Here is a 14,525-nt window from a genome sequence, read left to right on the forward strand (position 1 = left end):
GGTTAACCTAACTAGGATGGATACTAGTAGGGGCTAACCTAACTAACAGGGACACTAGTAGGGGCTAACAGGGATACTAGTAGGGGCTAACCTAGCTAACAGGGATACTAGTAGGGGCTAACCTCACTAACAGGGATACTAGTAGGGGCTAACCTAACTAACAGGGATACTAGTATGGGCTAACCTAACTAGCAGGGGTACTAGTAGGGGCTAACCTAGATAACAGGGATACTAGTAGGGGCTAACCTAGCTAACAGAGATACTAGTAGGTGCTAACCTAGCTACCAGAGATACTAGTAGGGGCTAACCTGGCTAACAGGGATACTAGTAGGGGCTAACCTAGCTAACAGGGATACTAGTAGGGGCTAACCTAGCTAACAGGGATACTAGTAGGGGCTAACCTAGCTAACAGGGTTGCTAGTAGGGGCTAACCTAACTAGCATGGATACTAGTAGGGGCTAACCTAACTAACAGGGATACTAGTAGGGGCTAACCTAGCTAACAGAGATACTAGTAGGTGCTAACCTAGCTACCAGAGATACTAGTAGGGGCTAACCTGGCTAACAGGGATACTAGTAGGGGCTAACCTAGCTAACAGGGATACTAGTAGGGGCTAACCTAGCTAACAGGGATACTAGTAGGGGCTAACCTAGCTAACAGGGATACTAGTAGGGGCTAACCTAGCTAACAGGGATACTAGTAGGGGCTAACCTAGCTAACAGGGATACTAGTAGGGGCTAACCTAGCTAACAGGGTTGCTAGTAGGGGCTAACCTAGCTAACAGGGATACTAGTAGGGGCTATCCTAGCTAACAGGGATACTAGTAGGGGCTAACCTAGCTAACAGGGTTGCTAGTAGGGGCTAGCCTAGCTAACAGGGATACTAGTAGGGGCTAACCTAACTAGGGCTAACCTAGCTAACAGTGATACAAGTAGGGGCTATCCTAGCTAACAGGGATACTAGTAGGGGCTAACCTAGCTAACAGGGTTGCTAGTAGGGGCTAGCCTAGCTAACAGGGATACTAGTAGGGGCTAACCTAACTAGGGCTAACCTAGCTAACAGTGATACAAGTAGGGGCTAACCTAACTAACAGGGATACTAGTAGGGGCAAACCTCACTAACACAGATACTAGTAGGGGCTAACCTAACTAACAGGGTTACTAGCAGGGGTTAACCTAACTAACAGGGACACTAGTAGGGGCTAACAGGGATACTAGTAGGGGCTAACCTAGCTAACAGGGATACTAGTAGGGGCTAACCTCACTAACAGGGATACTAGTAGGGGCTAACCTAACTAACAGGGATACTAGTATGGGCTAACCTAACTAGCAGGGGTACTAGTAGGGGCTAACCTAGCTAACAGGGATACTAGTAGGGGCTAACCTAGCTAACAGAGATACTAGTAGGTGCTAACCTAACTAACAGGGATACTAGTAGGGGCTAACCTAGCTAACAGGGATACTAGTAGGTGCTAACCTAGCTAACAGTAATACTAGTAGGGGGTAACCTAGCTAACAGGGATACTAGTAGGGGCTAACCTAGCTAACAGGGATACTAGTAGGGGCTAACATAGCTAACAGAGATACTAGTATGGGCTAACCTAGCTAACAGGGATACTAGTAGGGGCTAACCTAGCTAACAGGGATACTAGTAGTGGCTAACCTAGCTAACAGGGATACTAGTAGGGGCTAACCTAGCTAACAGGGATACTAGTAGGGGCTAACCTAGCTAACAGGGATACTAGTATCCCTGTTAGTTAGGTTAGCCCCTACTAGTACCCCTGCTAGTTAGGTTAGCTCATACTAGTATCCCTGTTAGTAGGGGCTAACCTAGCTAACAGGGATACTAGTAGGGGCTAACCTCACTAACAGGGATACTAGTAGGGGCTAACCTAACTAACAGGGATACTAGTATGGGCTAACCTAACTAGCAGGGGTACTAGTAGGGGCTAACCTAGCTAACAGGGATACTAGTAGGGGCTAACCTAACTAACAGGGATACTAGTAGGGGCTAACCTAACTAGCAGGGGTACTAGTAGGGGCTAACCTAGCTAACAGGGATACTAGTAGGGGCTAACCTAGCTAACAGGGATACTAGTAGGGGCTAACCTAGCTAACAGGGATACTAGTAGGTGCTAACCTAGCTAACAGAGATACTAGTAGGGGCTAACCTAGCTAACAGGGATACTAGTAGGGGCTGACCTAACTAGGGCTAACCTAGCTAACAGTGGTACTAGTAGGGGCTAACCTAGCTAACAGGGATACTAGTAGGGGCTAACCTAGCTAACAGGGATACAAGTAGGGGCTAACCTAACTAGCAGGGGTACTAGTAGGGGCTAACCTAGCTAACAGGGATACTAGTAGGGGCTAACCTAGGTAACAGGGATACTAGTAGGTGCTAACCTAGCTAACAGAGATACTAGTAGGGGCTAACCTAGCTAACAGGGATACTAGTAGGGGCTAACCTAGCTAACAGGGATACTAGTAGGGGCTAACGTAGCTAACAGGGATACTAGTAGGGGCTAACCTAGCTAACAGAGATACTAGTAGGGGCTAACCTAGCTAACAGGGATACTAGTATGTGCTAACCTAGCTAACAGAGATACTAGTAGGGGCTAACCTAGCTAACAGGGATACTAGTAGGGGCTAACCTAGCTAACAGGGATACTAGTAGGGGCTAACCTAGCTAACAGGGATACTAGTAGGGGCTAACGTAGCTAACAGGGATACTAGTAGGGGCTAACCTAGCTAACAGAGATACTAGTAGGGGCTAACCTAGCTAACAGGGATACTAGTAGGGGCTAACCTAGCTAACAGGGATACTAGTAGGGGCTAACCTCACTAACAGGGATACTAGTAGGGGCTAACCAAGCTAACAGGGATACTAGTATGGGCTAACCTAACTGGGGCTAACCTAGCTAACAGTGGTACTAGTAGGGGCTAACCTAGCTAACAGGGATACTAGTAGGGGCTAACCTAACTAGAATGGATACTAGTAGGGGCTAACCTAACTAGCATGGATACTAGTAGGGGCTAACCTAACTAACAGGGATACTAGTAGGGGCTAACCTAGCTAACAGGGATACTAGTAGGGGCTAACCTAGCTAACATGGATACTAGTAGGGGCTAACCTAACTAACAGGGATACTAGTAGGGTCTAACCTAGCTAACAGGGATACTAGTAGGGGCTAACCTAGCTAACAGGGATACTAGTAGGGGCTAACCTAACTAACAGGGATACTAGTAGGGGCTAACCTAGCTAACAGGGATACTAGTAGGGGCTAACCTAGCTAACAGGGATACTAGTAGGGGCTAACCTAGCTAACAGGGATACTAGTAGGGGCTAACCAAGCTAACAGGGATACTAGTATGGGCTAACCTAACTGGGGCTAACCTAGCTAACAGGGATACTAGTAGTGGCTAACCTAGCTAACAGGGATACTAGTAGGGGCTAACCTAGCTAACAGGGATACTAGTAGGGGCTAACCTAGCTAACAGGTATGCTAGTAGGGGCTAACAGGGATTAATGTAGAAGGTACAGAGAGACATCAGCAGTACTGACAGGGTTAATGTAGAAGGTACAGAGAGACATCAGCAGTACTGACAGGGTTAATGTAGAAGGTACAGAGAGACATCAGCAGTACTGACAGGGTTAATGTAGAAGGTACAGAGAGACATCAGCAGTACTGACAGGGTTAATGTGGAAAGTACAGAGAGACATCAGCAGTACTGACAGGGTTAATGTAGAAAGTACAGAGACATCAGCAGTACTGACAGGGTTAATGTAGAAGGTACAGAGAGACATCATCAGTTCCATTCTGAGTTTGAGTCCTGGTCGGGCCTTACCCCCGGTTCCATTCTGGGTTTGAGTCCTGGCCGGGCCTACCCCCTGGTTCCATTCTGGGTTTGAGTCCTGGTCGGCCCTAACCCCTGGTTCCATTCTGGGTTTGAGTCCTGGTCGGGCCTACCCCCGTGGTTCCATTCTGGGTTTGAGTCCTGGTCGGGCCTACCCCCTGGTTCCAATCTGGGTTTGAGTCCTGGTCGGGCCTACCCCCTTTGGCTTCATTGTGATCCAAACTGCTCTCTTCTCTCCCTCAGCTGCCAACGTTCTGCTGTCGGACCGTGGGGAGGTGAAGCTGGCAGACTTCGGGGTGGCGGGACAGCTAACAGACACCCAGCTCAAACGCAGCACCTTCGTTGGCACGCCCTTCTGGATGGCTCCTGAGGTCATCAAGCAGTCAGCCTACGACTGTAAGGTGAGAGGTCAGAGGTTACAGTAAGCCTACGACTCTGAGGTGAGAGGTCAGGGATCATACAGGAAGTTCTGTTTATATAACAACAAAGAAGTTATCCCAAATGCCACACAAGGGCTACATCTGAATTGGCACCCTATTCCCTATATAGTACACTAGCCCATAGGACTCTGGTCAATAGTAATTCCTATTATATAAACAGTAGGGTGTGATTTTGGATGGTCCTAAGGTGAAAACATCTCTCTCACTCTCTGTCTCCTGTGTGTGTTGCAGGCAGACATCTGGTCCCTGGGTATAACGTGTATAGAGCTGGCTAAAGGAGAACCCCCACACTCTGAGCTACATCCTATGAAAGTGCTGTTCCTTATTCCAAAGAACACCCCTCCTACCCTGGAGGGGAACTACAGCAAGCCCCTGAAGGAGTTTGTGGAGGCCTGCCTGAACAAGGAGCCAAGCTTCGTAAGTGTTCCTTTTTTAGAGTTAAGGTTCAGAAGTGTTCACTTTTCAAACCCCAAACCTAACTGGTTTCAACTGGTTTTACTTCCATTTGAAGTGTTCTGTTAGGAAACACTTTTAAACCCCAAACCTAGCTGGTTTCAACTGGTTTCAACTGGTTTTACTTCCATTTGAAGTGTTCTGTTAGGAAACACTTTCAAACCCCAAACCTAACTGGTTTCAACTGGTTTCAACTGGTTTTACTTCCTTTTGAAGTGTTCTGTTAGGAAACACTTTTAAACCCCAAACCTAACTGGTTTCAACTGGTTTCAACTGAGTTCACTTCCATTTGCTGGCCTGGCAATATCAGAGAGCATTTGGAAGTTATTTGTGTATCTGTGCGTGTATAGTTTTACCCTCTCTGTATCCAGTCCGATCTCTCCGCTCCTCACCTTGCTTACAATTTATTTTTCTTCTCATCCCTACCGCTTTCCTCCTTCCCTTTCCCCCTCTCTCTCTCTCTCTGCAGAGGCCCACTGCCAAAGAGCTGTTGAAACACAAGCTGATTGTGCGTCACGCCAAGAAGACGTCGTACCTGACAGAGCTGGTGGATAAATACAGGAGGTGGAAGGCTGAGCAGACCAGACAGCAGGCAGAGTCCAGCTCAGACGAGTCTGACTCGTAAGTCAGGATCAGACCTAGACTGCAGGCAGAGTCCAGCTCAGACAGCAGACAGAGTCCAGCTCAGACGAGTCTGACTCGTAAGTCAGGATCAGACCAGACAGCAGGCAGAGTCCAGCTCAGACGAGTCTGACTCGTAAGTCAGGATCAGACCTAGACAGCAGGCAGAGTCCAGCTCAGACGAGTCTGACTCGTAAGTCAGGATCAGACCAGACAGCAGGCAGAGTCCAGCTCAGACGAGTCTGACTCGTAAGTCAGGAGCAGACCAGACAGAGTCCAGCTCAGACGAGTCTGACTCGTAAGTCAGGATCAGACCAGACAGCAGGCAGAGTCCAGCTCAGACGAGTCTGACTCGTAAGTCAGGATCAGACCAGACAGCAGGCAGAGTCCAGCTCAGACGAGTCTGACTCGTCAGTCAGCATCAGACCAGACAGCAGGCAGAGTCCAGCTCAGACGAGTCTGACTCGTAAGTCAGGATCAGACCAGACAGCAGACAGAGTCCAGCTCAGACGAGTCTGACTCGTAACTCAGAATCAGACCAGACAGCAGGCAGAGTCCAGCTCAGACGAGTCTGACTCGTTAGTCAGGATCAGACCAGACAGCAGACAGAGTCCAGCTCAGACGAGTCTGACTCGTAAGTCAGGATCAGACCAGACAGCAGGCAGAGTCCAGCTCAGACGAGTCTGACTCGTAAGTCAGGATCAGACCAGACTGCAGGCAGAGTCCAGCTCAGACGAGTCTGACTCGTCAGTCAGCATCAGACCAGACAGCAGGCAGAGTCCAGCTCAGACGAGTCTGACTCGTCAGTCAGCATCAGACCAGACAGCAGGCAGAGTCCAGCTCAGACGAGTCTGACTCGTAAGTCAGGATCAGACCAGACAGCAGACAGAGTCCAGCTCAGACGAGTCTGACTCGTAAGTCAGGATCAGACCAGACAGCAGGCAGAGTCCAGCTCAGACGAGTCTGACTCGTAAGTCAGGATCAGACCAGACAGCAGGCAGAGTCCAGCTCAGACGAGTCTGACTCGTCAGTCAGCATCAGACCAGACAGCAGGCAGAGTCCAGCTCAGACGAGTCTGACTCGTAAGTCAGGATCAGACCAGACAGCAGACAGAGTCCAGCTCAGACGAGTCTGACTCGTAACTCAGGATCAGACCAGACAGCAGGCAGAGTCCAGCTCAGACGAGTCTGACTCGTAAGTCAGGATCAGACCTAGACTGCATACTAAATGGAACCCTCTTCCCTTTGCAGTGCACTACTTTAACCAGGACTAGAGTCACGCTGAGCCAATTGGACTCCTGACTCTGGTCTCTCTTGTCCAATCAGGGAGCAGGATGGGCAAGCGTCGGGCGGGAACAACTTTGGGAGTGATGACTGGATCTTCACCATCAGAGAGAAGGATCCTAAGAAAGTCCAGAACGGAGGAGAGGGACAGGAAGTGGAGAGCGGAGACATTTCAAGGAGGCCGTATTCCACCAGCCTGTCCACCATCATCTCTCCTTCTCTGGCCGAAGTAAGAAGCTCTCTGCTGTCATGGCGCAGACAGACCAACCCGACCAACCTGGCCACGGGGTTGTCCATCACCCGCTGGGTGTTTATGGAAATATACAGGAACATCTCCTGAACACATAAATCTTCCCCTTAAACCCTGAAACCAAATAATTACATTTATTGTCCCACCTCTAGCATAAAAATTCAATCTTCTGGGTTCACCGATCTGTTTAGACAACGTGATGTTCACAGTTTCAAATAAGGTCCCACTTCCCCAACTACCCTGCTACAGCATACTGTCTGTCTGTCTGCTGTCAGTTACCACACTACCCTGCTACAGCATACTGTCTGTCTGCTGTCAGTCACCACACTACCCTGCTACAGCATACTGTCTGTCTGCTGCCAGTCACCACACTACCCAGCTACAACATACTGTCTGACTGCTGTCAGTCACCACACTACCCTGCTACAACATACTGTCTGTCTGCTGTCCAGTCACCACACTACCCTGCTACAGCATACTGTCTGTCTGCTGTCTGTCAGACACCACACTACCCTGCTACAACATGCTGTCTGTCTGCTGCCAGTCACCACACTACCCTGCTACAACATACTGTCTGACTGCTGTCTGCCAGTCACCACACTACCCTGCTACAGCATACTGTCTGTCTGCTGTCCAGTCACCACACTACCCTGCTACAACATACTGTCTGTCTGCTGTCTGCCAGTCACCACACTACCCTGCTACAACATACTGTCTGTCTGCTGTCTGCCAGTCACCACACTACCCTGCTACAACATACTGTCTGTCTGCTGTCTGCCAGTCACCACACTACCCTACTACAGCATACTGTCTGTCTGCTGTCTGCCAGTGACCACACTACCCTGCTACAGCATACTGTCTGTCTGCTGTCAGTCACCACACTACCCTGCTACAACATACTGTCTGTCTGCTGTCTGCCAGTCACTACACTACCCTGCTACAGCATACTGTCTGTCTGCTGTCTGCCAGTCACCACACTACCCTGCTACAACATACGGTCTGTCTGCTGTCTGCCAGTCACCACACTACCCTGCTACAACATACTGTCTGTCTGCTGTCTGCCAGTCACCACACTACCCTGCTACAGCTTACTGTCTATCTGCTGCCAGTCACCACACTACCCTGCTACAACATACTGTCTGTCTGCTGTCTGCCAGTCACCACACTACCCTACTACAGCATACTGTCTGTCTGCTGTCTGCCAGTGACCACACTACCCTGCTACAACATACTGTCTGTCTGCTGTCTGTCAGTCACCACACTACCCTGCTACAGCATACTGTCTGTCTGCTGCCAGTCACCACACTACCCAGCTACAACATACTGTCTGACTGCTGTCAGTCACCACACTACCCTGCTACAACATACTGTCTGTCTGCTGTCAGTCACCACACTACCCTGCTACAGCATACTGTCTGTCTGCTGTCTGTCAGACACCACACTACCCTGCTACAACATGCTGTCTGTCTGCTGCCAGTCACCACACTACCCTGCTACAACATACTGTCTGACTGCTGTCTGCCAGTCACCACACTACCCTGCTACAGCATACTGTCTGTCTGCTGTCAGTCACCACACTACCCTGCTACAACATACTGTCTGTCTGCTGTCTGCCAGTCACCACACTACCCTGCTACAACATACTGTCTGTCTGCTGTCTGCCAGTCACCACACTACCCTGCTACAACATACTGTCTGTCTGCTGTCTGCCAGTCACCACACTACCCTACTACAGCATACTGTCTGTCTGCTGTCTGCCAGTGACCACACTACCCTGCTACAGCATACTGTCTGTCTGCTGTCAGTCACCACACTACCCTGCTACAACATACTGTCTGTCTGCTGTCTGCCAGTCACTACACTACCCTGCTACAGCATACTGTCTGTCTGCTGTCTGCCAGTCACCACACTACCCTGCTACAACATACGGTCTGTCTGCTATCTGCCAGTCACCACACTACCCTGCTACATCATACTGTCGGTCTGCTGTCTGCCAGTCACCACACTACCCTGCTACAGCTTACTGTCTATCTGCTGCCAGTCACCACACTACCCTGCTACAACATACTGTCTGTCTGCTGTCTGCCAGTCACCACACTACCCTACTACAGCATACTGTCTGTCTGCTGTCTGCCAGTGACCACACTACCCTGCTACAACATACTGTCTGTCTGCTGTCTGTCAGTCACCACACTACCCTGCTACAGCATACTGTCTGTCTGCTGTCAGTCGCCACACTACCCTGCTACAACATACTGTCTGTTTGCTGTCAGTCACCACACTACCCTGCTACAGCATACTGTCTGTCTGCTGCCAGTCACTACACTACCCTGCTACAGCATACTGTCTGTCTGCTGCCAGTCACCACACTACCCTGCTACAACATACTGTCTGTCTGCTGTCTGTCACCACACTACCCTGCTACAGCATACTGTCTGTCTGCTGTCTGTCACCACACTACCCTGCTACAGCATACTGTCTGTCTGCTGTCTGCCAGTCACCACACTACCCTGCTACAACATACTGTCTGTCTGCCAGTCACCACACTACCCTGCTACAACATACTGTCTGTCTGCTGTCTGTCAGACACCACACTACCCTGCTACAACATGCTGTCTGTCTGCTGTCTGTCACCACACTACCCTGCTAAAGCATACTGTCTGTCTGCTGCCAGTCACCACACTACCCTGCTGCAGCATACTGTCTGTCTGCTGTCTGTCAGTCACCACACTACCCTGCTACAGCATACTGTCTGTCTGCTGCCAGTCACCACACTACCCTGCTACAACATACTGTCTGTCTGCTGTCTGCCAGTCACCACACTACCCTGCTACAGCATACTGTCTGTCTGCTGTCTGCCAGTCACCACACTACCCTGCTACAACATACTGTCTGTCTGCTGTCTGCCAGTCACCACACTACCTTGCTACAACATACTGTCTGTCTGCTGTCTGCCAGTCACCACACTACCCTGCTACAACATACTGTCTGTCTGCTGTCTGTAAGTCACCACACTACCCTGCTACAACATACTGTCTGTCTGCTGTCAGTCACCACACTACCCTGCTACAGCATACTGTCTGTCTGCTGTCTGTCAGTCACCACACTACCCTGCTACAGCTTACTGTCTATCTGCTGCCAGTCACCACACTACCCTGCTACAACATACTGTCTGTCTGCTGTCTGCCAGTCACCACACTACCCTACTACAGCATACTGTCTGTCTGCTGTCTGCCAGTGACCACACTACCCTGCTACAGCATACTGTTTGTCTGCTGTCTGCCAGTCACCACACTACCCTGCTACAACATACTGGCTGTCTGTCAGTCACCACACTACCCTGCTACAGCATACTGTCTGTCTGCTGCCAGTCACCACACTACCCTGCTACAACATACTGTCTGTCTGCTGTCTGTCACCACACTACCCTGCTACAGCATACTGTCTGTCTGCTGTCTGCCAGTCACCACACTACCCTGCTACAGCATACTGTCTGTCTGCTGTCTGTCACCACACTACCCTGCTACAGCATACTGTCTGTCTGCTGTCTGCCAGTCACCACACTACCCTGCTACAACATACTGTCTGTCTGCCAGTCACCACACTACCCTGCTACAACATACTGTCTGTCTGCTGTCTGTCAGACACCACACTACCCTGCTACAACATGCTGTCTGTCTGCTGTCTGTCACCACACTACCCTGCTACAGCATACTGTCTGTCTGCTGCCAGTCACCACACTACCCTGCTGCAGCATACTGTCTGTCTGCTGTCTGTCAGTCACCACACTACCCTGCTACAGCATACTGTCTGTCTGCTGCCAGTCACCACACTACCCTGCTACAACATACTGTCTGTCTGCTGTCTGCCAGTCACCACACTACCCTGCTACAGCATACTGTCTGTCTGCTGTCTGCCAGTCACCACACTACCCTGCTACAACATACTGTCTGTCTGCTGTCTGCCAGTCACCACACTACCTTGCTACAACATACTGTCTGTCTGCTGTCTGCCAGTCACCACACTACCCTGCTACAACATACTGTCTGTCTGCTGTCTGTAAGTCACCACACTACCCTGCTACAACAGACTGTCTGTCTGCTGTCAGTCACCACACTACCCTGCTACAGCATACTGTCTGTCTGCTGTCTGTCAGTCACCACACTACCCTGCTACAGCTTACTGTCTATCTGCTGCCAGTCACCACACTACCCTGCTACAACATACTGTCTGTCTGCTGTCTGCCAGTCACCACACTACCCTACTACAGCATACTGTCTGTCTGCTGTCTGCCAGTGACCACACTACCCTGCTACAGCATACTGTTTGTCTGCTGTCTGCCAGTCACCACACTACCCTGCTACAACATACTGGCTGTCTGTCAGTCACCACACTACCCTGCTACAGCATACTGTCTGTCTGCTGCCAGTCACCACACTACCCTGCTACAACATACTGTCTGTCTGCTGTCTGTCACCACACTACCCTGCTACAGCATACTGTCTGTCTGCTGTCTGCCAGTCACCACACTACCCTGCTACAACATACTGTCTGTCTGCCAGTCACCACACTACCCTGCTACAACATACTGTCTGTCTGCTGTCTGCCAGTCACTACACTACCCTGCTACAGCATACTGTCTGTCTGCTGTCTGCCAGTCACCACACTACCCTGCTACAACATACTGTCTGTCTGCTGTCTGTCAGTCACCACACTACCCTGCTACAGCATACTGTCTGTCTGCTGTCAGTCAACCCACACCACCCTGCTACAACATGCTGTCTGTCTGCTGTCTGTCACCACACTACCCTGCTACAACATACTGTCTGTCTGCTGTCCCAGTCACCACACTACCCTGCTACAGCATACTGTCTGTCTGTGTCTGCCAGTCACCACACTACCCTGCTACAGAATACTGTCTGTCTGCTGTCTGTCACCACACTACCCTGCAACAGCATATTGTTTGTCTCCTGTCTCACCACACTACCCTGCTACAGCATACTGTCTGTCTGCTGTCTGTCAGTCACCACACTACCCTGCTACAGCTTACTGTCTGTCTGCTGCCAGTCACCACACTACCCTGCTACAACATACTGTCTGTCTGCTGTCTGCCAGTCACCACACTACCCTGCTACAGCACACTGTCTGTCTGCTGTCTGCCAGTGACCACACTACCCTGCTACAGCATACTGTCTGTCTGCTGTCTGCCAGTCACCACACTACCCTGCTACAGCATACTGTCTGTCTGCTGCCAGTCACCACACTACCCAGCTACAACATACTGTCTGACTGCTGTCAGTCACCACACTACCCTGCTACAACATACTGTCTCTCTGCTGTCAGTCACCACACTACCCTGCTACAGCATACTGTCTGTCTGCTGTCTGTCAGACACCACACTACCCTGCTACAACATGCTGTCTGTCTGCTGCCAGTCACCACACTACCCTGCTACAACATACTGTCTGACTGCTGTCTGCCAGTCACCACACTACCCTGCTACAGCATACTGTCTGTCTGCTGTCAGTCACCACACTACCCTGCTACAACATACTGTCTGTCTGCTGTCTGCCAGTCACCACACTACCCTGCTACAACATACTGTCTGTCTGCTGTCTGCCAGTCACCACACTACCCTGCTACAACATACCGTCTGTCTGCTGTCTGCCAGTCACCACACTACCCTACTACAGCATACTGTCTGTCTGCTGTCTGCCAGTCACCACACTACCCTGCTACAGCATACTGTCTGTCTGCTGTCAGTCACCACACTACCCTGCTACAACATACTGTCTGTCTGCTGTCTGCCAGTCACTACACTACCCTGCTACAGCATACTGTCTGTCTGCTGTCTGCCAGTCACCACACTACCCTGCTACAACATACGGTCTGTCTGCTGTCTGCCAGTCACCACACTACCCTGCTACAACATACTGTCTGTCTGCTGTCTGCCAGTCACCACACTACCCTGCTACAGCTTACTGTCTATCTGCTGCCAGTCACCACACTACCCTGCTACAACATACTGTCTGTCTGCTGTCTGCCAGTCACCACACTACCCTACTACAGCATACTGTCTGTCTGCTGTCTGCCAGTGACCACACTACCCTGCTACAGCATACTGTCTGTCTGCTGTCTGCCAGTCACCACACTACCCTGCTACAACATACTGTCTGTCTGCTGTCTGTCAGTCACCACACTACCCTGCTACAGCATACTGTCTGTCTGCTGTCAGTCGCCACACTACCCTGCTACAACATACTGTCTGTTTGCTGTCAGTCACCACACTACCCTGCTACAGCATACTGTCTGTCTGCTGCCAGTCACTACACTACCCTGCTACAGCATACTGTCTGTCTGCTGCCAGTCACCACACTACCCTGCTACAACATACTGTCTGTCTGCTGTCTGTCACCACACTACCCTGCTACAGCATACTGTCTGTCTGCTGTCTGTCACCACACTACCCTGCTACAGCATACTGTCTGTCTGCTGTCTGCCAGTCACCACACTACCCTGCTACAACATACTGTCTGTCTGCCAGTCACCACACTACCCTGCTACAACATACTGTCTGTCTGCTGTCTGTCAGACACCACACTACCCTGCTACAACATGCTGTCTGTCTGCTGTCTGTCACCACACTACCCTGCTACAGCATACTGTCTGTCTGCTGCCAGTCACCACACTACCCTGCTGCAGCATACTGTCTGTCTGCTGTCTGTCAGTCACCACACTACCCTGCTACAGCATACTGTCTGTCTGCTGCCAGTCACCACACTACCCTGCTACAACATACTGTCTGTCTGCTGTCTGCCAGTCACCACACTACCCTGCTACAGCATACTGTCTGTCTGCTGTCTGCCAGTCACCACACTACCCTGCTACAACATACTGTCTGTCTGCTGTCTGCCAGTCACCACACTACCTTGCTACAACATACCGTCTGTCTGCTGTCTGCCAGTCACCACACTACCCTGCTACAACATACTGTCTGTCTGCTGTCTGTAAGTCACCACACTACCCTGCTACAACATACTGTCTGTCTGCTGTCAGTCACCACACTACCCTGCTACAGCATACTGTCTGTCTGCTGTCTGTCAGTCACCACACTACCCTGCTACAGCTTACTGTCTATCTGCTGCCAGTCACCACACTACCCTGCTACAACATACTGTCTGTCTGCTGTCTGCCAGTCACCACACTACCCTACTACAGCATACTGTCTGTCTGCTGTCTGCCAGTGACCACACTACCCTGCTACAGCATACTGTTTGTCTGCTGTCTGCCAGTCACCACACTACCCTGCTACAACATACTGGCTGTCTGTCAGTCACCACACTACCCTGCTACAGCATACTGTCTGTCTGCTGCCAGTCACCACACTACCCTGCTACAACATACTGTCTGTCTGCTGTCTGTCACCACACTACCCTGCTACAGCATACTGTCTGTCTGCTGTCTGCCAGTCACCACACTACCCTGCTACAGCATACTGTCTGTCTGCTGTCTGTCACCACACTACCCTGCTACAGCATACTGTCTGTCTGCTGTCTGCCAGTCACCACACTACCCTGCTACAACATACTGTCTGTCTGCTCCAGTCACCACACTACCCTGCTAC

At 50.6% G+C, this 14,525-nt stretch overlaps 1 protein-coding gene and 1 long non-coding RNA gene across 2 annotated transcripts in view; both read left to right on the top strand.

Annotated features, from left to right (window-relative positions):
- Positions 1-14,525, top strand: part of LOC106575832 (serine/threonine-protein kinase 24) — a gene marked incomplete at its 5' end in the record, with an annotated part of 194,213 nt that overhangs the window by 130,294 nt on the left and 49,394 nt on the right. Inside the window, 4 exons of the mRNA XM_045699652.1 lie at positions 4,098-4,255; positions 4,526-4,711; positions 5,217-5,368; positions 6,694-6,880. Of these exons, the coding sequence (XP_045555608.1) occupies positions 4,098-4,255; positions 4,526-4,711; positions 5,217-5,368; positions 6,694-6,880 (683 nt within the window). The remainder of the gene's footprint in view (positions 1-4,097; positions 4,256-4,525; positions 4,712-5,216; positions 5,369-6,693; positions 6,881-14,525) is intronic.
- On the top strand, positions 3,421-3,633 carry LOC123728212 (uncharacterized). Its single transcript, XR_006760085.1, has 2 exons — positions 3,421-3,534; positions 3,578-3,633. It is a non-coding gene; the product is annotated as an uncharacterized lncRNA (long non-coding RNA).

Source organism: Salmo salar, chromosome ssa17 (assembly GCF_905237065.1).
Source record: "Salmo salar chromosome ssa17, Ssal_v3.1, whole genome shotgun sequence".
NCBI lineage: Eukaryota > Metazoa > Chordata > Actinopteri > Salmoniformes > Salmonidae > Salmo > Salmo salar.